Source organism: Talpa occidentalis, unplaced genomic scaffold (assembly GCF_014898055.3).
Source record: "Talpa occidentalis isolate TD23 unplaced genomic scaffold, MPIMG_talOcc4v2.1 talOcc4.12, whole genome shotgun sequence".
Taxonomy (NCBI): domain Eukaryota; kingdom Metazoa; phylum Chordata; class Mammalia; order Eulipotyphla; family Talpidae; genus Talpa; species Talpa occidentalis.
Genome location: NW_023601212.1, coordinates 101151915 through 101173123, shown reverse-complemented (window position 1 = coordinate 101173123; position 21209 = coordinate 101151915). Strand labels below are relative to the sequence as shown.

At 59.0% G+C, this 21209-nt stretch overlaps 2 protein-coding genes across 9 annotated transcripts; one reads left to right on the top strand and one right to left on the bottom strand.

Moving 5' to 3' along the window:
• Window positions 1-7: 7 nt before the first annotated feature.
• NUDT16L1 (nudix hydrolase 16 like 1) lies at window positions 8-7691 on the top strand. Of its 2 annotated transcripts, XM_037507668.2 has the most exons (5): window positions 8-190; window positions 267-527; window positions 1115-1337; window positions 2039-4230; window positions 4697-7691. In XM_037507668.2, exons 1-3 carry the CDS (start codon window positions 38-40, stop codon window positions 1334-1336), a joined length of 636 nt encoding a protein of 211 aa, XP_037363565.1. In that variant the 5' UTR covers window positions 8-37; the 3' UTR covers window position 1337; window positions 2039-4230; window positions 4697-7691. The 2 variants fall into 2 exon arrangements, with proteins under 2 accessions (XP_037363565.1, XP_037363564.1); XM_037507667.2 differs by lacking the exon at window positions 4697-7691 and having other exon boundaries at window positions 38-190; window positions 267-597; window positions 1115-4582.
• On the bottom strand, window positions 1155-20763 carry ANKS3 (ankyrin repeat and sterile alpha motif domain containing 3). 7 transcript variants are annotated; one of them, XM_054693860.1, is made up of 17 exons: window positions 20736-20763; window positions 18334-18505; window positions 16394-16592; window positions 16127-16248; window positions 15098-15293; window positions 13952-14087; window positions 13550-13708; window positions 11537-11674; window positions 10884-10993; window positions 10387-10563; window positions 8186-8310; window positions 4479-4620; window positions 3987-4159; window positions 3579-3664; window positions 3055-3138; window positions 2845-2935; window positions 1158-2761 (listed from the first exon to the last, which is right to left on the bottom strand). In XM_054693860.1, exons 2-16 carry the CDS (start codon window positions 18501-18503, stop codon window positions 2856-2858), a joined length of 2097 nt encoding a protein of 698 aa, XP_054549835.1. In that variant the 5' UTR covers window positions 18504-18505; window positions 20736-20763; the 3' UTR covers window positions 1158-2761; window positions 2845-2855. The 7 variants fall into 7 exon arrangements, with proteins under 7 accessions (XP_037363563.1, XP_037363562.1, XP_054549837.1 ...); XM_054693861.1 differs by lacking the exon at window positions 20736-20763 and adding an exon at window positions 19443-20489; XM_054693862.1 differs by lacking the exon at window positions 20736-20763 and having other exon boundaries at window positions 1157-2761; window positions 10884-10990; window positions 18334-20489.
• Window positions 20764-21209: the final 446 nt, after the last annotated feature.

The following is a 21209-nucleotide window of genomic DNA, read 5'->3' as shown; positions in this document are numbered from 1 at the left end:
TAAGGGGCGGCGCGCCGGCGGCGGGGGCAGTGCCAAGATGTCTACGCCGGCGGTGCCGGAGCTGAAGCAGATCAGCCGGGTGGAGGCCATGCGCCTGGGGCCGGGCTGGAGCCACTCGTGCCACGCCATGCTGTACGCCGCCAACCCCGGGCAGCTCTTCGGCCGCATCCCCATGCGCTTCTCGGTGCTGGTGAGGACGCGGCGGCGGGCGCGGGTCGGGGCCGGGGCGCCCCGGGGCCGGCGCGGTGACCGGGCCTCCCTTGCAGATGCAGATGCGCTTCGACGGGCTGCTGGGCTTCCCCGGGGGCTTCGTGGACCGGCGCTTCTGGTCGCTGGAAGACGGACTGAACCGGGTGCTGGGCCTGGGCCTGGGCTGCCTGCGCCTCACCGAGGCCGACTACCTGAGCTCGCACCTGACCGAGGGCCCGCACCGCGTCGTGGCGCACCTGTACGCGCGGCAGCTGACGCTGGAGCAGCTGCACGCCGTGGAGATCAGCGCGGTGCACTCGCGCGACCACGGCCTGGAGGTGGGGCCGCCGCCCGGGCCCTGCCCCCCGCCCCGGGGTTTGGCTCTGGCCCCGCGGAAGGCACCGATGGGTAACACGTCCCCCTGAGGTCCCCTGGCCGGGCAGGGTGGGGTGTCGCTGTCCGGCATCGGGGCGGGGAGAGGGGCCTGGGGTCGGGGCTGGGGCTCCCTCGGGGCTGTGTTCCATCTGCCTTGCTGCCTGCCATTGCCAATCCTGGGAGTGGGATCGGTGGGGGGGCTGGGGTGCGGGGCGGAAGTGGGGAACAGAACTGCAGGGTCGGTCCCGGGGCTGAGGCTAGGAGGGCGGGGTTCGGTGGGCCTGGGAGGATGAAGGCTCTACCTTTGTAGGTGTCAGTCTGTGAGACGGGGGGGGGGGCTCACTGGGAGGAAGGGGCAGCATGGGGCGTGGGGAGTGCATGGGGGTGGCCTTGAAACTTGCTTGGGAAGGAGAGGCTGCCCTGCTCCTGGGGTGCCGGCTGGCTTCTGCCTTACCAGACCTCGCCAGGCTGCCTTCTCCTGGCCTCATGCTCCCAGGCCCTCTGCCAGGGCTGCCTTCACTGTGGGCCCCAACCCCACTCTCCTCCGCAGGTGCTGGGGCTCGTGCGGGTCCCACTGTACACGCAGAAGGACCGCGTGGGTGGCTTGCCCAACTTCCTGAGCAACGCCTTCATCAGCACAGCCAAGTACCAGCTCCTCTTCGCCCTCAAGGTGCTCAACATGATGCCCGAGGAGAAACTGGCTGAGGCCTTGGCCGCCGCCACAGAGAAACAGAAGAAGGCCCTGGAGAAGCTGCTCCCCTCTTCTTCCTGAGGTTTCCCTGAGCCCCGTGCTCTCCCCGCGCTCCCTACCTGTGGGCTGAGACTGCCCTGAATCCCCACGGGAGTGTTTTCTAAAAGCGTGTGATGGGGCCAGTGGGCATCCTGTCTCCACAGTTAGGACAGTGGCCCTCTCTGGTGGGTTAGTGGGGGGGCCTGGGTGCCCCGGGCCCAGCTTTCCTGGTTCAGGACATTCTGGTCCATTCTGAGGCCGAGCCCTTCTCTGCACGGCTCAGCACAGCCTGCGATTTCCCAGGTGTAAGTGTGCTCGCGTGTGCACCTGGACTCTGGAAGTGCCCTGAGGGAGGAGCCTTTATCCAGGGTCACGTTTCTGCACCCCTCCCCCTACTGCGCACCCCCGCACCAGCCCATGTCTGATGCAGCGCTGTTAGCCTGGCTGCTGGGGCAGGTGTCAGAGCAGCGCTGCCCCTTGGGCTTGGTCCCTGAGCGCAGTGGGGCCTCCAGGCAGGGTTGTTGAGGGGAAAGGTCAGTAAAGTCATGCCTGTGCTGCATGTGGGGACCCCTTAGTTTTATGCAGGCCCCCACCCTGTTGTCGTGGTGGCACTGCCAGCCTTGGACCTCTGTGCCATGGACCAGTCTGGGGGCTGCTGTGCTGAGACCGTGAACGCGGGCCCATTCCTGGGCTGCCCAGCAGCCCTGTGCCTGGCTTTGAAGGCCTCCCTCTCTCCATCCCCAGCAGTCTGCAGGCAGCCCAGGGAGGGACTGGAAGCACTGGCCAGGCGACCAGAATGACCACAGCAGAGCCACCCCAGGACAGGAAGGTCGCCACTTGGTCTCCTGTGGCCACAGAGACTCCTCAGTGGAACTCAGAAAGTTTCCATGGTGCCTGCCTGGCCTGGTAAGAAAACAGTGCTCTCTGCCACCTCAGAGCCTCGAGGAGAGCCGGCACGAGCAGGCAAAGCACTTTGCTCTGTAAATAAAATACCTGTAAGTTGCTCCTGACTGTGTGGGGCCTGTTTCGCTCTGCTAGTAGCTTCTGTACACTCAGCAGGGCACTGGGGCCTGGGTACCCCATGCCAATTCATGCTGCACGTCATGTGACCAGAACCAGACCCTTACTGGCTGATCTTAAGATTTATTTTTCGGCAAATGTCACACGCTGCCCAGGTGCTCAGCCCTCACCCCAGGTCACACCTCTGCACGGTGTCTGTGGTGAACAGGGGCACACACCCCAAGGCCCTTCCTGCCCTGAGCCTCACACCAGGTTCTCGGGGGACCCTGGTCCTGCCGCCGGGGGGGCCACACTGCCCTGGCACCAGCCACAGCCTCTTCCTTCCTGTCTGCTCCCGGGGCCGGTCCTCGGGCCCAGCTCGGGCCTGGGCCACCGCAAACCCGCTCACTGGCCTCTGGTCCTCTGGGCTCACAGCTTCAGGGTGGATCAGTCACCCAACGTCAGGTTCTGAGAAGGCAAGAGGAAGGCTGAAGGGGTGCTCACTGGCTCACAGCCCCGAGCTGCCCCCCCGGCCTAGGCCACACGCTCACCGTCCCTCTGGCTAAGGCTCCCGCCAGTTCTCTTTCCCGTTCAGCAGCTGCAGCTTCTCCAGGCTCTGTGTCACGGAGCACAGCGCTCGCTCTGAGGACAGACGGGAGCACAGGAGTGGACAGCCTGCCCCTCACTGGGCCAACAGGGTGGAACCCAGGTAGCAATGACGGGCTCCCTGTGCCCCCCAATCTGCCCTCCTGGAGACTCACCCATCTCGTGGATTCGGTCTTCCAATGCTCCCGACAGCTCAGGGAGGCTCAGGGCCTGCAGTGAGGCCTGCCAGCCGTTGGAGTCTGTGGGGCAGAGGGCTGGGTCGGCCTGGGTCCGCGTGCTCACGGTCCTTCCACTTTGCTCTGAGCCGCGTGACCAGGGGACCCTCCTTGGATGCAGCCCTCACCCCAAAGGCCCTCCCTTGGGAGCCCAGAAGGACCTTCAGTAAGATAAGTTCCCCCAGGTGCTGACAGAAATGCCGACACCACCGGCCAGAAAGTGCCCTCGGGTAGCCAACCCAGGACTTGACTGAGCCTGAGGGAGTCGCAGGCCTTTGCCCACTCTCGGCCATGCCTTCCACCAGCAGCAGGCTGGGCATGCACCCAAGTCCCACCCGAGTCTGGGAGTGTGTGAGGGGCCCTGGCGCGTTTATGTGAAGACCACAGCAGTGGTCAGACCCGGCGGAGGGGGTGTCCCTGTCCTCTGCCTGCCAGCTTCGGGGTCAAGGTGCTGCTCTCCTTACCAGCTGTGGGGAGGGCTGGGCCCAGGGCTGTCTGGCAGGGAGACTCGTCCCGCATCACTCGCGATGACAGCTCCACTTGGCAGGCTCTGCCGGACAAGATGAGGTGCTGCTGAGGGGAGCGGCCTGGAGATGGTGGGCTGGGGTGGGTACACCCCCTACCCAATCTGAGTGTAAAGTGGGCTCTGCCTTCCTTCCTCCCTTGGGCTTGGCAAGACACCAGGCACCCCCATAAGCAAGCTCGTGGGCCCTAAGGCTATTGGATGGGCACCCAGGACCCACCCTGCAGGAGGCATAGCCAGAGAGCAGAGAGAGGTGGCAGGAGGCGGGAAGTGCACCCTTGTAACAGCTGGAGGAGACTAACCCAGGTTGTGGCCCAGCCCAGCCCAGGGCCCTCTGATGCCCGCTTACCGCAGCTGGTCCAGGACGAGTGCAGCGTTGCGGGCCAGGGCCCAGGCCTCCTGCAGGTGTGCATGGACATCCTTGCGGGCACCGTCCTGCTCCAGGAGGCAGCTCTCCACCACGGCCCGCAGCTCCTGCTCCTGAGACACCTGGCCCCGCATGGCCTCCACCTCCTCGCAGCGCTGCAGCAGGAAGGCGGGAGGTGGGCACGCAGGCCGGGCGTCCCAGGGGGTGAAACGCCGCGGCGCTCGAGGTAGGTTCTCTCTGCTCTTGGTTCCAGCTCTGCCTCCTGACTGCTCCTCTCCCGGGCCCCCTCTTCCATGGTACCCACTTATCTCCACCCTCACCGTTTCTCTTCTCTGTGTCCCCCTCTGAGCCTTCCTCTTGCGTGACTCCCCGTCTGAGCTGCAAGACTTTCTGCCCAGCCCCCTGCACACCTTTTGCTCCCCCACTCTTCCTGGAGCCAGATGCCCCCATGTCTGCCCTCCCCTCCCCACACACCCTGTGCAGCTGGATGGCAAGCTCCTGCATCTCGGCCTCCAGCCGGTCGGCATAGGCCAGCTCCAGGGCATCACTCAGGGGGCGGGCGCTGCTGTGCCAGCGGGCGATGGCCGAGGTCATCTTCCTCTTGGGCCCGAACAACCTGCAGCATGAGCAAGAGGAGGGGTTCATGCTGCTCTTTGCACAGGGCTCCATGGACCATCCTTCCACCCTAACAGGTTCCCTAGAAAGTTCTAGTGCGAAAAGGGACAGCCCTACACCTCCAACCCCCAGTGCCAGCTGCTGCTTTCGCTGAACAGGGAGCTCTGGCCAGCAGGCGCTGCTGCCTGGGACGCGCCCAAAAGTGAACGGACAGAACATGTCTGAGCCTGGCAGCGTCAGCCAGGCCAGCTCAGGCCTCAGGTGCTGGAGGACCCAGAGATTTCTAGATGTTCTGGCAAGATGCTGAGCTCACCTCCTTCTCACATGTGAAACAGTAATCTACAGAGAAAAACAAACCCTGGAGCCAAGAGGAGGACCACGATTCCACGGGGATGAGCCATGTGGCCCGGAGCAGGGGAGCCTGCGGTGCAGTTTGCTCACCCCAGGGCAGAGCGACCGAGAGGGGAGAGCGGCTGTAATATGGAGCTTCTCTTGTTGAACATGAGGCCTTCAGTGGGCCTCAGGAATTGAGAGTCTGGGGACTGCACTGGAGAGGGGCCTGCACAACCAGATGTGGAAGACGGAGGGGACTGCCTCCAGAAGGACACAATTTGGGGGAGTAGAGACTCAAGACCAATGTCAGGTGGCAGACATCCTGCCAGGAGTGAACCAGGGATCAGGGCCAGAAGGTACGACGCCTCCACCCCAGCCGCTAGGAGAGTCGAGGCCACTGGACACTCCGTGTACCCGCCAGCGCTGTGCTTGTCCAGCGGGGACAGTCAGCTCCAACCTGCTGTGGGGAAGGCCTGGTTAGAGGAACGTGCTGAGTGGGGAGAGGCCCACTGGTGGTCTGTGCTGAGAGGCTTCGCTCTCCAACTGGCATCTGTGCTGGAGCAATCAGACAAGAAATAAGGGAACCCCGGTTGCAGGCGAAGTGAAGTCGTTACTTGCAACATATAGAGAAACCCTGAAGACAAGCGGCTATTAAAATGAGCCACAAAATCAACACACAAAATTCAGGTGCATAACTTTAACAAGGAAAGTTAAAGATGCACACAATTAAAACTGAAAGACATTAGTAAAGGACAAGAAAGAAGACAGAGGTTGAAAGGCCTCCCAGGCCCATGGGCGGGGAGAATATGGCTGTCCTCTCAAGCAACATGCATTTTCAATGTCATCCCTGTCAAAATTCCAGTGTTTTTCAAGGAAATAGAAGAATATTAAAATTGCTATGGAACAACTAAAGCAATTTTGAGAAAAAACAAAAATAGAGGCATCGCATTCCCATAAAGAAACAGTAATTAATACAGCACGGGGCTGGCATGAAAACAAACACCGACGCATGGAGCAGAACTGAGCCTAGACATGAGTCCAAACAGAGTGAAACAAGGAGAGAACATCTCGTGTCTGGGAGAACGGCTTCCTCCAAAGACAGCTGGCACCAACGGTGGTAAGAATGTAAAGAAGAAGGAAACTTTTGGGGCCTCCCCTGGTGGCACAACAGTTGAGCGCTGGGCTGCAAAGCTGCCCGCAGCCTCTGCAGCGCTGGTTTGATCCCCGGCCGCCAGGCGAGGGTCCCACATGGCGTGCAGACCTCTCCTGCCGCCCGCTGCTCCCTTCAGCAGTGTACTTTGGTCCTTCTACCTGTTTTATTCCCCCCTCTGGCTCTGGTGAATTCTCTCACCCTCCCGTGCCTCTGACTGTACCCAGTGCTTGTATAAATAAATAAATAAATCTTTAAAAAAAAAAAAAAAAGAGGAAACTTTTGATGGGAATGCAAATTGGCAGAGCCATTCGGAAAAGCAGTATGAACCTTCCTCAGATGACTACAACGAGAACTACCCTATGACCAGCAATCCCACGTGTGGGCGTCTGTCTGAATATGAACTCGTCAACCTGAACAGTTGTGAGCGCCCCGACATGTATTTCCTTATTTACTATGGTGAGGACGTGGGAACGGCCCTCGCACCCACTGACAGATGGCCAGGTAAAGAGGACATGGGGGGCGCAGGCACTCTTCAGCTATAAAGAAAGATGAAATGTTGCTACGTGCAGCAAGACGGAAAGAATTTAAGATTATGTGAAGTGAATTAAACCAGAAACTCCATGCAAATTTAATTCAAAATGTATTAAAGATCTAGATACAAGATCTGAAACCATAAACCACTGAAGGAACACGGGACACAGCACAGGACACCCTGTACGTACCAAAGACGTACGTGGGGACTCAACCCTGATGGCAACAGAAACAAAAGCAAAAATAAGTGGGACTACCTCAAATTTAAAAGCTTTTGTACCTAAAAAGAAGCCATCACAAAACCAAAAAGGCAACCCCTGAGTGGGAAAAAGTATTTGCATACTACACATCTGACCAGGGGCTGATCTCTTAAGTTTGCAAAGTTCTTACACAATCCAGCCACAAAGAAACAAACCACCTGATCAAAAACGGGCCAAGGACCTAGACAGTTTTCTAAAGAAGACACTGAGATGGCCTATTGGCTCCTGAAATGCTGTTCAACATGCCTGATTGTTAGAGGAATCCATCAAAGCACCGGGAGCCATCTCGCCCCTGTGAGAACCTTGCCTCAACAACTGTTGGCAGCTTGGGTGGGGGGTGGGGGAGGTGCTCCCGGTCACTGCTGGCGGGAGTGCAAGCTGACGCAGCCCCTGTGGAAAGAGTTTGGAGATTCCATAATAAATGGAAATCCCTTACAATCTGGCGATACCTCCATTAGGTATTTATCCAAATAATATGAAAACTCTAGCACAAAAGGATTTCTCTCCATCGGGGTACACGGCACTGTTCACAACTGCCCAGTCATGGGACAAACCCAAATGGCCTTCAACAGAGTGACGAGACTGGGGCAGGTGCTGCACAGAGCACTGCACAGCTGGGAAGCAGCGCCACTGGGACAAAACGGCGGTCCCGCTAAGTGAAGTAAGTCGGAAAGGGAAACAGCTACAGGGCGGTTGCACTCATCTGTGGAATATAAATAAAAAAAATACAAAGGCAAAGTGGAGAAGGAGTCAATCTGGAACTCAGGGAAAGAATATAATGGCTGCCAGAGGGAAGTGGGGGAGGAGGGGCTGGCGAGGGGCAGACGGAGCATGGGCGCCAGTGGGCGCTGGTGGCTCAGCGGAGGGCAAGTGGATGTGCAATGAATACACAAACATTTTTAAGAATCAAAAATCACGTTCTCATTGGCAAAAAAAAAATTAGATAAAACAAGGGTGACCTCACCTACATGTGCAGTGGAAAGAAACTGAGCAGGCGACGGACAGAGCAAACCAGAGGTACCAAGAACTGAAACGCAGTTATAGAGAAGGGCGGGCTGGAGCGAGGGTACAGCTGGTAGCACGGGTGTGGCGGGTGTTTGGCAGGTGTTCGGGCAGGAAAACAATGAAAAGACAGGAGAGGACGAAGCGATTCTCCAAGCTTAAAAACAGCATTTCCAGGCCGTGCGTCAGAGACTGTTTAAGAGAAGACCTGGAGGCCTCCGCTAGGGAGCTGCCTCTGCGCATGCCCAGCAAGGCTGGCCGAGCTGAGGGCTGTGCCCGCAACTCACGTGATGCCGATCTCCTTCAGGTCGCTCTCGGTGAGGGTCAGAAAGATGCGGAGGTCCACGTCCTGCTCCTCAAAGACCTGCAGGTACTTCAGGCACCCAATCTGCTCCAGCAGCGCCGCAAGGTCCTAGGGCAGGGGGCGGCGGAGAGCAGGCGCTGGCGGCAGAGCCTTGTGGGCGCTCCCAGGCCCTCCAGGCCCTGCCCGCCGCGCGCCTCCTCTGCCCTGTGACCTAACCTTCCACAGGGCACTGGAAATCGGGCGCATTCTCTAAAGACAGCACGAAGCGAGTGACCTTCAGCAGCTGTAACACCCTGTGCCTCCAGCATCGGGCTCTAGCCCTAACTTGAAGGGACCCTCAGCCTAGCCAGCAACAATGACAGCTTCCAGCTGCGGTCCCCAGCCGACTCCTTTTTGTGGTATAAATGTAAATAAAATCTATCATTTTAGGGCCTCCCTGGTGGCGCAGCAGTTGAGCGCTGGGTTGCCAAGCTGCCTGCAGCCTCTGCAGGGCCGGTTCAATCCCCGGCCGCCGGCAAGGGTCCCACATGGTGCGCAGACCTCTCCTGCCGCCCGCTGCTCCCCTCAGCAGTGTATTTCTTCGTCAGTCTGCCTGTTCTGTTCCCTGCTCTGGCTCTGGTGAATTCTCTCACCCTCCCGCGCTTCTGACTGTACCCAGTGCTTGTATAAATAAATAAATCTTCAAAAAAAAAAAACAAAAAAACCTATCATTTTAATCATTTTTTTTTTTTTTAAGTGTCAGTCTTTTTTTTATTTATTTATTTGTTTGTTTTGTTTATACAAGCACTGGGTACAGTCAGAAGCGCGGGAGGGTGAGAGAATCCACCAGAGCCAGAGCGGGGAGCAGAACAGGCAGAAGGACCGAAGTACACTGCTGAGGGGAGCAGCGGGCGGCAGGAGAGGTCTGCGCGCCATGTGGGACCCTCCTCTGGTGGTCGGGAAGCAGCCGGGGATCGAACTGGCGCCGCAGAGGCCGCGGGCAGCTTCGCAACCCAGCGCTCAACCGCTGCGCCACCGGGGAGGCCCCATTTTAATCATTTTTAAGCATACAATCCGGTGACTGAGTACATTCACACTGCAACCGTCTCTGTTATTCATCTCAAAAGCACCAACACTTTTAAAAAGGAGTGCAAGCTGGAACGGTCCCTTTAGTAACTTTTCAACTTCACCCCCTAAGTATGGCTGTATTGTTCTCATTTTCTTTCATGTCAAGGCACTTTCTAGGCTCCCTGTGATTCTTCTTTGACCTGTAGTCGCTGAGACATAAGAACGTGTCCTTAGGTCTCTGTGGACAGAGCGCGCTTGCCCTGATCTCATCCTTGCACACCACTCGTGAGCTGCGTTGTGATCTGACATGTGGCGTGTCCTGGAGCATGTCCCAATTGACGCTGTACCTGAGGAAGCCTGGACACTGGAGCCACTAGATGAAGAGTTTTTTGGGTTTTTTTTAAAGATTTATTTATATAAGAACCGGGGTACAGGCCAGATGTGCAGGAGGGTGAGAGGAGTCACCAGAGACAGAGTGGGGAGCAGAGCAGGCAGACGGACTGAAGTCCACTGCTGAGGGGAGCAGCGGGCGAGACAGGAGAGGTTGCTGTGCCATGTGGGTCAGCTCCCTGGTTGGCATCAAACTCAGGCTGCAGTGGCTGGCGATAGCTTCATAGCACTGAGACTTAACCCCTGTGCTATCGGAGAGGCCCAAAAAAATAAATCTTAAAAAAAAAAAAAGGGCCTCTCTGGTGCTGCAGGCAGTTGAGCGCAGCGCTGTGAAGCTGTCCGCAGCCTCTGCAGTGATGGTTCAATCCCCGCCAGCCTCGGACGGCAGGCTTTTCCCGTCTCACCCGCTGCTCCCCTCAGCAGTCTGCCTGTTCTGTTCCCCGCTCTGTCTCTGTCTCTTGTCTTTCTTGTTGGAAACTGGTCATTTTAATGTGGCGACTCGGGAGATTCAACTTCCCTTCCTCCCCAGGATTTGTTACCAATCCTTGGTTTAGATGTTGATGCTTGTTTAATTTTAATGACTTTTCTAAAATAATTCTATAAAATCTGTATTACTTTTCATGCAGCCTCCAAAATCTCTACTAAATTAAATTAGCTTTTCTCTTGATGGGGCCTGGCCCAGCCTCAGAAATCACCAAAAGTGCGACCTCTAACAGTGTGAACACCAGTTCTGCAAAATGGCCTTACCTGGGGTCCTGAATAGGGGGGCCTCTCGGTCTGGGGGACAGATCCTGGGGAGCAGGCTGCCCCAAACGGCCCAGTGCTAGGAGGCAGCTGGCTGTCACTGTTGCTATGACGATTCTTGGTCTTCATGTAACTTTTGGTTTGTTTGCGAACCGAGCTTTTCCGTGCATGATCAGAGTCCTGTGGCAAGAGCAGTGTGTTTATAGGAGCTGGCAGCTAATGGCTGCACCCGAACCGCGCTGTCTGCCCACAGGCCCAGTGCTCCATCTCATCTGGGCCACTCCCGGGGGGCAGGAGAGGGGGAGAGGAAACCCTTCATGAAACTCCCCTCACTGCTGTCAGCGGCTCCCCTGGGAGGCACTCCTGGAGGCTGGGCCTGGACTCAGGACAGACACGCACGAATCACTTGTTACCTGCCTCGCTCATCTCAAACGAATTGTCAGGCCTCCCCAGGATACCAAGAAAGGGGGCATGGGCAATCCGGAAAGAAGAGTCTTCACCTCGTTGCTCTCCAAGGAGGCCTCGCTGCTAAGCCCGGGGGCTCTCGCTAGCCCCTCGCTGCTGCTACTGCTCCGCACAGCCGCCCGCTCGGCACAGAAGGGGTGCTCTTCTGAGGACGAGAACAGGGTGCTGCACACAGGCATCGCCGCGGGGCCTCCGGGTCCCGCGCTGACCCCTGGCCACCAGCTCCTTCAGGCTCACTGCTTCCTTCTACTTCACGCTAACCGGCATGGCCTGGCCTGCCCCCCACCCCCATCCTGTTGACTGACTGACCCACACATGAGAACAGCACTGGGCCTGCCGTGTTCCCAGCAAACAGTCGTGCGTGAGTGATGCAGACGTACAATGACGCTGCTCTGGGAGCTACATCTACCTTCTTGGAGCGACTCCCCTGTGCAGGGACGCTGAGCTGGAAGCCTCTCCACCCACAACCCCCATGTCAGCCTCATCCCCACAAGGACCAGTCTCTCCTCTGCCCTCACCTTTCCATTCTCAAATAGATCTGCTCTTCAAAGAGCCAAGTCCTACTGGATGGGCAGGGGATGGGCATCAAGAACTCCTAAATCTTACTAAGCTGAAGCTCAGCTGGGTGAGGTAGGGGGTGGGGTGTGGTGGGGTGCGAGGTGGGTACAGGGTGGGGGTGGATGCATACCCCGGCTGCTGCTACTGCTGCTTTCCACGTCCTGGTCATTGATAGGGGAGGTGACGTCCCTATAGCAGAGGCCCCCGCCTTCCAGGGGGTTCTCATCGCTGCTGTTGAAGGTGACATAACCCCGGGGAGGCACCTGCTCTGTGGACAGAATGGGGTGCGGAAGCCCACGTGAGCAAAAGGGAAGACAGGCTCCTGTCCCAATGCCACCACCTGCTCAGGAAGCGCGTGAGGGAAACCCACGCTGGGCAGGAAGGAAGGGAGCAGTGTCTCCCGCCGTGAGCTCACGTATGTGCTGCAGGAACCAGACAGAACACTGGGCCTTGCGCAGGTGAGGAAGGCAGCCTGGGGGCTTAGAGACCTGTATGCCCCATGGCAAGTGCCTGGAGGAGCCGGGACCCGCACCCACTACAGCTGGCAACCATCACAGCTGCTGCTTTTCCAAGTGGCAAGCAGAACACGGGAGCTGTGGCCACAGATTCCCGCTCTGGTACAACCATCCACCAGGTGTCCCTTTACGCTGTGAGCATCTCTCTCTCCCACACTGGCCTGAATGTTCCTATGACTTTTCAACATGGCCGCCTGGGGCTCCCCGGGGTTCAGTCTACCCCGCCAAAGAGAGCTGGCTGAGCAGGCAGTGAGGGCCCTGGGCCAAAAGTCAACAGCCTCATACAAAACGATGTGGCCTTGCGTTACCTGTCAGCAAGAAAACCAGTGAAAAGGGACGACACGCACCAGAGTCCAGCCCCACCACCAACACCCCCACCAGGCCACCTGTGCGACAGCCGGGAGCCACGGCCAGCGTGTGATGCCTGCTGTGGTTAGGGATAGTTTACCATCGGCACATGCTGTTTATCATTCAAATATGTTTTCGAATTGCGGGCAGAGAGGACATATGCACTGGTAGAAAACTTAAATATCATAAGGTATAGAAGCAAAAAACATCTGAGATGGAAACCGGGACACCACGGTCGTCCTGCAGGGGCAGGGAACCCAGCCTGCTTGGCGCGCACAGACTGGCCTCCCAGGAATCCCACAGCCCTCGGGTAAGACCAGCCCGGCCCCCCCACCCCTCAGGCGGGACATGCGGCACGGACGCCTCACCAGGAGCAGACTCTGCCGCTCAGAGAGGACCACTAGACCAAACGTCGCAGCACAAGAGAGCACAGGCCTGCTGGGCAGGGCGGGAGGAGCTGGTGGGGTGACAGGAGTAGGGACCTGAGCTGCCAGCCCGGGATGCCTTTTGAGGGTCTCAGAAGGGAATCGAGTCTCTCACCAAGTCTCTCTGGGCCAAAACATGGTCTCTGACTGGGAAAGCCAGTCCCGGCCAAGCCCGGGCTCCAGAGGAAGAAGCTTGCTGGTACGAGGGCCCATCCCAGCCTGCCTGCAGGGTCCTGGGCCTGCCTACTGATGGCTGACAGGCGCCAAAGGAAGACGGAGCTCCTGCCTAAGCTGCTCGCTCGGGAAGGCCGGGGCAAGACAGCATCAGAGCCAGTGCCCTGCCCCCACAGCCATGGCGCTCAATGCTTGGAGCTGACAAATTTGAATAACTCAGATTTGGAAACTTGGGGTGCAAGAATCTAGCCCACCAAGCCAAGCAGCTGACAATTCTCAGAAGAGTGTGAGCATCAAATCTGTGACCCCAAGAAAAGGGAGCAAGAGCAGAGCCTCCTCCTGGCCCAGCTGACCGGGGTACCCCGCCCGGGAGGTGCAAGAAGACAGAGGAGGGGCTCCCATCGAGGCCCCTGCTAGCCAGAGCGCCCCGTAGAGAGAGTCTGAGTGAGCGCCATCCCTGCCGCAGGAGGGCGAGTCCCCCGGTAACTGTAGTCAATGAAAAGGAAAAGCAAACGAGGAACTGGAATCTCCCGGCTACTAGTGCATTCCCACCTGCTGAGTCTCACTCTGGAGCCCCCACTCCCAGCCAGAAGCCAGAAATTCAGGAGGCTGAGGCCTGTTCTGGCCAGAACACACGCCTCAGGGGTCCAGGCCAAGCCCCGGGGCAGCGGGGGCACTCACCACAGCGAGGCTGCCGTTCCCTGGCCCCGAGCCCGATGGCGGTGATCCTGGCCAGCGCTCGCGGGCCCTCGTGGATGCTGAGCCCCTTCTTGCGACAGGGCCTCTGTCTCGGCGGGGCAGGGCAGGACTCGTCCGAAGAGCTGAGATCTTCATACTTTTCTGTGGGTTAAACACCAAAATTAAGGCGATTTGTTCAGCAGTCGTACTAACTAGCTAACCCTGGTACTGAACTGGGAGCAAACCCTAACCGGTGTCCTTCCCTGCAGCAAGCTCCCATCGCCAGCCCCGCGGCTCAGCAGGCGGCTTCCGCCCTGGACATACACCCGAATCCCGGGGAGGCAGAAAGGTCTCCAGCCAGGGGAGTGGGGTCTTCTTTCCCGTGAGGTACCCCAGCTCAGGTACCTGGGCTCCAGTAGAGACTCTTGGGCAAAGAAGGTGCGTGAGCGTCTATCAACCCCACGATCTTCATGTGTCCATACTGTTTGGCCAGCATCCGGGCTGTGGCTCCATTGTGGTCCCGCGTGTCCACCTTGACTCCCTGTGGAAGATGGGGAGTCAGGAACCTCCCCTGCCAAGGCACCCTCAGGTCCCAGGGTGCTGGTTTCTTACCACCACCCCCAACCAAAGGCCTGAGCCCTGGGTGCTTGAACACCTACATCTGCGTGAGGAAGAGGCGGGGGCCTGTGTGCGCCCTCACTCTCTTCTTGATGGCAGAAGCGAAGCGGGGTGCCCCAGGAGGCCATCACCTTTGGCTTTCACCCCTGAGCCCCATCCAGGCCAGCAGCCACTTAAAGAGAACAGCCAGGGGCACCAGCGGCAGCCTCGGAGGGGCCCGGCTCCAGCCTAGTCTCCAGGACAGACAAATTAAAAACAAGGGAGCAGCTGGTGGAAAGTGAGCAGGAGAGGGGGGCAGGCCCACTGCATCTCTCCCCCACTTCTACCACATGCACGCGCTATCCCCAAATTCTTTTTCAAAGAGAGAACGCATGTTAGAAGTTTGTCTTCCCACCAATGAGTAAAAAAAATGAACCACCCCATCAGAAGGTGGCCAGAAACAAGGAGACGATTCGTAAGAGAAATACAAATGGTCAATAAATGCACTTCTAAATGTCCACCCTCACTAGTAAGTACGAACCAAACACTGGTGGTCCCTTTCTCCCCCAAAATATTTAAGAGGGGCGACGTCCAGGGCTGGCGAGGACGTGAGAAAATGGCCAGGACAAGCGACCGTCTCCCCATGGGGGTGGGAGGACTTCCCAGCTTTCCCCCCACTGGATTTTCTAAAATATTTTTATTAAAATACAATGCCTCTACCACGCCATGCACCCATCATCCAATCAGCTCCAGGCGATTCTAATGAGTGTATATGCAAAATCCTGCAGGGCTGGGGTCTGCTGCCACTGCCCACCGCCCCCCGGGAGCCACTCCGACTGCAGGAGAAGGGCCGCAGGGCAGACACCACGCAAGAAGAAACCCAGCGCCAGGTGCGAGTCAGCCACAGCAGCGCCCGTGGTGCCACCGGCCCAGGATGACGCGAGGCTCACTCACGTGGTTCAGAAAACACTGCACGATGATCTCGTGCCCGGCAGCCGCAGCTTCCATCAAGGGAGTGAATCCATACACCGGCTCCCTGCAGACACAGCGGTCAGGGGCTGGGGCGAGTCCTCTCGGCAGAAGCCCCCCGCAGGCGTCAGCAGGCGAGAGGGGCCCACACAGCACAGCACAGCACAGCGGCGTCAGGACTCTGTCCCAAAGCAAGTCAGGCTCCCTCTCTTCCCTCCTCCAAGCGGTGTCCACCTGCTCGTCCCTCAATCTCCGCTTTAAACCCAGCACTGTCCTCGGTCGCCCCCGAACCCTCGCTTGTTCCATGCTGGTTTACATGACAGGAGCCAAGCTGAGTGCTGGTTTCCACCCGTTCAAAGACAGTTTCCGGTTCTAACCCCTCTGACGGGACACATCTGACTTGCATGTAATCAGTGGGCCTCTCTTTCTCAGGGGCGCCCCATATGGGGGCTCACTCCGTGTCGGGGGGTGGGCGCTGGCTCGGCAGGTCCTCCAGCAACGTCATGTGTAGGACACCATTTCATTACAAACGTTTTTTCGAGAGAAGAATCCCAGGCAACAATCAACGAAACATGACCAAGGACCTGGCTCATCACATGTCATTTTGCTAAAAGCCCAAGTTTCCGAGGACCTCGGGGCGCCTCAGCGAGGACGCCACTCGCTGACCGGAAGGGCGCCCCCTGACACTCTCCAGACCACCCGCCGCCTCCAGCGCAGCAAGGAAGCGCTTTCTAAGCATCACCGAGGCTGTCGCGTGCCCAGAGCCCTCCCACCAACTCGCCGGCCCGGGATCGCTGGCTCCGGTTTTCAGAAAAGAAATTAAGGCTGAGGCTTAAAGCGCTGGCCACGGCACTGGCCAGGCCATGAGAAGGCCCAGCTCCCACCCGGGCGCACAGGCGGGGACTGTCCACCCTGCGCCAGCGGGCTGCCCGGGCTCTGCTGCCTCTACAGCTGCCCTCTTCCGGGTCAGACAAAACCAGGCCCGTGCCATGGCCATCAGGACCTGGCAGTCACCTCACATCCGCGTTCGCGCCACTGTCCAGCAGGAACTTGACCATCTGCTGGTGCCCGGCACTGGTGCAGTGGAAGAGGGCGGTCCAGCCCTGGATGTCCTTCATCTCCAGCTCAGCGCCTTGCTTCAAGAGAACAGAAGGCGTCTCAGGGGTGTCTCCTCTGCGGGGCGGCGCCCTCGGCCAGCAAGCTGCAAGAACGGGAGCGAGGACGCGCTGCGGCGGCTCACGGAGAGCCTCTGGGGGTCGGGTGAGCCCCCGCGCGGCTCACCTGGAGAAGAAAGTAGGCGATGCTCTCGTTGCCGCAGCTGGACGCCAGCATCAGTGGGGTCTGCCCTTCCGGGGTCGGCACGTTCACACTCACGCCCGCCTCGAGCAGCAGGTGCACGATGGTGTCGTGGCCGATGTAGGAGGCGTACATCAGCGGGGTCCAGCCCCCGCCGTTCTTCTTATTCAAATCTAACTCTCTCCTAAATGAACCAAGACAGGCTAGACACGCCTCCATGGCCACACGGGCCTGGCTGCGGGCCGGGAGAGAAGCGGGCGCTGGGGCCACTGAGCTCTGGCTAGCAGGGCGCAGCCATGGGTAGGGGCCTGGGTTGTAGAGCGGCCCCTTCATCACCACCCCGCCCCCGCTCCCGCAGCTACCAGCTCTTCATTCCTACCACCCACAGGAGAGACAGCTGTTGCCCAGGGGCCGCTTGGCCAAGTCTGGACCCGTCGCTGGTTGTCACGCTGGGGAGGAAAAGCTACCGGCATCTACTGGGTGAGGCCAGGGACGCTGCTCAGCACCCCATAGAGCACAGGTCACCCCACGACACAGAGAAGCTGGGCCCCAGCAGTCGTGCCAAGGGTTAGACACCCGACCTAGGACCTGACCACCCTCCATCCACCCCGAGTCCGCTCGCCCAGTGCTGGTGGAGAAGAGAGGGGGACCCGGAGGGGACCAGGCCCTGCAACAGGCTTCTCCTGTCGTCTTGCCCCACGGGAACATTCTTGGAAAATCTGTGACCAAAAAGCCTACCTTTCCCACCAATTTTTATTAAAACTCCAGTAACACATTTCCCATAGGAAAAAAGTACGGTGGGCCTCCCAGGTGGCGCGAGGGGTTGAGCACCGCACTATGAAGCAATCCGCAGCCTCTGCAGCACGAGTTCCATTCCCTGCCGGCCGGGGAGCAACCCACATGGCGCAGCAGACCTCTCCTGCCATGGCCGCTGCTCCCCTCAGCAGTGTACTTCAGTCAATGTGCCTGTTCTTTTTTTTTTTTTTAATTAATTTTTTTTTTTTTTAAGATTTATTTATTTATTTATACAAGCCCTGGGTACAGTCAGAAGCGCGGGAGGGTGAGAGAATCCACCAGAGCCAGAGCGGGGAGCAGAGCAGGCAGAAGGACCAAAGTACACTGCTGAGGGGAGCAGCGGGCGGCAGGAGAGGTCTGTGCGCCATGTGGGACCCTCCTCTGGTGGCAGGGGAGCAGCCGGGGATTGAACCGGCGCCGCAGAGGCTGCGGGCAGCTTCGCAACCCAGCGCTCAACCGCTGTGCCACCGGGGAGGCCCAGTCAATGTGCCTGTTCTGCTCCCCACTCTGTCTACGGGGAATCCTCTCACCCCCCGCATCTCTGGCCTGTACCCCAGCTCTTGTATGCATAAATAAATAAATCTTAAAAAAAATAAAGAAAAAAAGTGTGGGATCCTGGCCTGGAGTCTGGGGTGGGCTAAGGAAGTGGCCTCCACCTCCAGAAGCCAGCAGCACAGTCACGCCTCACAGACCCCCCCCACAATCCTTGTTGCCAGCAGGGGGGACAATGACGTGCTCCCACACCCAAGCGTCTCCTTGGCACCCACAGGAGCCAGACTGGACGATTACCCACCAGCACCTTCTCCTGGCTGCGGGACAGGATTGGCCAAGTAACCACCCTGGAAGGTGCTGGTCCCAGGAATAAGGTGGCAGCCACTGGCTGGGAGCACCTTCTTGGAGGATAGCCTGGCTCAAGCAACTGACCCTCTCCAGGCCACCCTCAGTGAAAGTGCTGGCTTATTCGTGTCCTGACTGCTGCCCGCAAGAAGCAGAGTCAGCCCCTGGCCCGTGTGTCAAGCACCCCCGCCACGGCCCAGGCCCTCTGCCTACAGTACAGCTCAACATGGGACCTGGCCCTCTGAGCCAGCGCCGGCACCCAGGGAGAAGGCATGCGTCCCAAGGCCTCTTACCGCTGCACACACTCCTTCACCACTTCATACTGGCCAATGGATGCCGCCGTGTGAAGGTCCAGGGGGACGGCCAGCTCCTCCCGACTGACCTGTGCACCCAGCCCATGCCACATGGACAGGCTGCAGTTCAGGAGTTCCGGCTCGCTGGCTTCATCGCTGAGCTCTGACATGGCTGTGGAGGCAGGTCCAGGGGTTAGGGTTCTCCTTCCAGGAGCACCAGGGACTTGAACGCCAGTGGCCAGGCTCCCACCACAGAAGGCTGGTCACTGCCCGGCAAGATTGCTTCCCAAAACTGCTGGGGCTGATGCAATGGTTCCTCATTAACTATCCTGTGGTGTGGGCAAGCTCTCGCTAGTCCCGATGGGCCTGCCCCCACAAGGAAAGGGACAGCATACGGTGAGTCACGAATGGGGAGTCTGTTTCCTTCATCAACCCCCAGGTCTCTGCAGAGGGAATGCTCTAGGCGCCCAAGGGCCTGCCAATCCCTTAAACAGCCAGTAGAAAAATGTTAATTGGGTCGCTGAACCAAATCAGCTCTTGGGTTGGGGAGAAAGAGCCCTGGACTTGGCGTTAAATCCAATGTTAGCTCTATGCCACTTACATCTCCAGTGCTTACTTAGCACCCCCGGCCCCAGTCCTTGCTGTCTGATGGGGACATGCTATCTCCAGGGACTGCTGTTAGAAACACATGAAAGGAATCTCTCCTGCCCACCTCTGACTACACAGGTACCTCTTTTTCCTTCTCCTTTTCCTAATAAACCTGTCCTTTTAAACTGTAAGATGAAAATAAAGACACATGGGAAAACAGGGAACAAGCACTGGCACACCCACGGTGGAATGCCACTCGGTGATCAGCAGAGCGACCAGTTACAAACATGGGTCTCAAACATGCTGTGACATGGAAGAAGCCAGGCTCAAAAGGCTGCCTACTGTAGGGTTATTTATATGACATTCTAGAAAAAATAAAAACAAAGGCTTGGAAGTGAGGTCAGCGGAACCAAGGGTTCAGGGCAAGGGGGATTACCAAGGGTCCGCAAGGAGACATTTTCCCCAAGAAGGAGCCATAGGGCCTCCCTGGTGGCCTAGGGGTTAAATCTCAGTGCAATCACCTGGATGGCCTGAGTTCCATTCCTGGGCAGGGAGCTGACCCACTGGGCACAGCAGACCTCTCCTGTCTCCCTGCCGCTCCCCTCAGCAGTGGATTTCTGTAGATCCGCCTGTTCTGCTCCCCACTCTGTCTCTGGTGAATCCTCTCACCTCAAACCTCTACGCTACACCCCAGTTCTTCCACACAAAAATAAATTAAAATAAAAAAGAGATGGAGCAACACAGGATGAAGTCAGTGCTCACGTGAGCCCTTTACTCTGGGAATCCTAAGCAAATCAAGGCTAAGCCATGAACCTCCCAGCAGGTCCAGGAGCAACTATTCTACTCTGTGTGGAAAAGCACAAAGAAGCAAGTGTAGAAGAGAGAAGAGAAAACAGATGTTAACCATCCCAGTGTTTCCAGATGACAGGTGACAGCCCAAGATGGCCAAGCAAGAGCCAGAGCTGTGGGGGACAATGTTGGCCTGAGCACATGTATGCGTGACGGGACCACCTCTCCACAGTCAGAGCCGACATGAACCAGCTCACCAGCCAGCCTGCAGCTGAGAAGCCCCAACCTCAACAGTCCAAGCCCAGAGCCTGGTAAGAACCCAAAGGAGCCACGTGTCAGTTCAGGGACCCTTGTCAATACACCCCAGAAGGGTCTGTGTCTCCACTGCTCCAAAAGCCTCCCCGAGGGTGTGGCCCACGTGATGGCTCCCTGCGGAGTGCCCAGGGCCATTCAGAGCCAGTCCCGGGTAGGGTGGGAGAACCGGGATGCCAAGGGGCCCCAAAGCTACTGTCATTCCCGTCTGCCCTGCCACAGCCAAATGCTCCACACCTAACGCGTCCAGGCCTAGGCTCCTGCGTGTTTTTGTATTTGTGGAAAACGTCTTTTGCATTTGGCTCCCAGAGCGTATCTCCGGGAAGCAGCGCTGGGGAGAGGCGCTTTAGTGTTCGCTCTCCCTGTAGGTTCCGCCCACTTTGCCAAATAAGCGGCCTTTGCTTTTTAAACAAACAGAAAAACTGACTTTAAAAAACCCAAACACATGATGCTGGAGCTGACGCCGCGCGCACTCCCCCCGCCCCGAGGGTCTGCCACGCGCGTCCGGGCCCGGGAGGGTCCCCGCGGGCCACCCGCACCGCCGCGGGACGTCCCGGCCGCCTCTCCCGGAGCGCCCCGGGGGGCACGGCCCGGCGCCCCGCGCCAGGGGCCGCCCCGCCCGCTCCCCCGCCAGCCCGGGACGCGCGGGGACGCCGGCGGGCCTCGCGGGCGGCGGCAGGTGCAGAGCCGGCCCGGGCCGCCGCGGAGCCTACCTGCGCTGGGCCGCGGGCCTCGCCGGCCCGGGCCGCCGCCGCGCTCCTCGGCCCGGCCCCGCGCCGGCCCCGCGCTCGGTCGCGCCCCCCCGGGCCCCTCCGCGCCGGCCACCGCGCCCGGACCCCGCGGCCCCTCCCGCCCCGGAAGTGGTTGCGCGGAGCGCGGAGCACGCCGGGACGCTCTGGCCCCCGGCCGGTCCCGCGCCCGCACCTTCCGGTCAGCGCGCCGGGCGCGCTGCGTGACGCCCCGCGCCAGCCAATGAGCGGGGGGAATCCGCTCTGCCCCGCCCCTCCACTGGCCCGGACGACCAATCCTGTTGCGCGAGAGGCAGGACGCGCCAAGTCCCGAAAGAGGAGCCGGAGGCACAATCGCGGGGCGCGGTCTCGTCCCGTCAGGTGGCGGAGGGGCGGTCCCGAGAGCGGCGGCGGCCTCGCTCATTGTGCCGCGGCTCGAGGGGCGGCCGCGGCCGAACG

What these genes read in the sequence shown, in the direction of transcription:
- ANKS3 (XM_054693860.1), bottom strand. Translation starts at nt 18,503, where the DNA reads ATGTCAGAGCTCAGCGATGAAGCCAGCGAGCCGGAACTCCTGAACTGC. An exon ending in GAGTCTCTACTGGAGCCCAG is followed by an intron (nt 13,709 to 13,951) that starts GTACCTGAGCTG and finishes TTTAACCCACAG; the next exon opens with AAAAGTATGAAGATCTCAGC. An exon ending in GGAACGGCAGCCTCGCTGTG is followed by an intron (nt 11,675 to 13,549) that starts GTGAGTGCCCCC and finishes TTCTGTCCACAG; the next exon opens with AGCAGGTGCCTCCCCGGGGT.
- NUDT16L1 (XM_037507667.2), top strand. Translation starts at nt 38, where the DNA reads ATGTCTACGCCGGCGGTGCCGGAGCTGAAGCAGATCAGCCGGGTGGAG. An exon ending in CCATGCGCTTCTCGGTGCTG is followed by an intron (nt 191 to 266) that starts GTGAGGACGCGG and finishes CCTCCCTTGCAG; the next exon opens with ATGCAGATGCGCTTCGACGG. An exon ending in CCCGCGGAAGGCACCGATGG is followed by an intron (nt 598 to 1,114) that starts GTAACACGTCCC and finishes TCTCCTCCGCAG; the next exon opens with GTGCTGGGGCTCGTGCGGGT.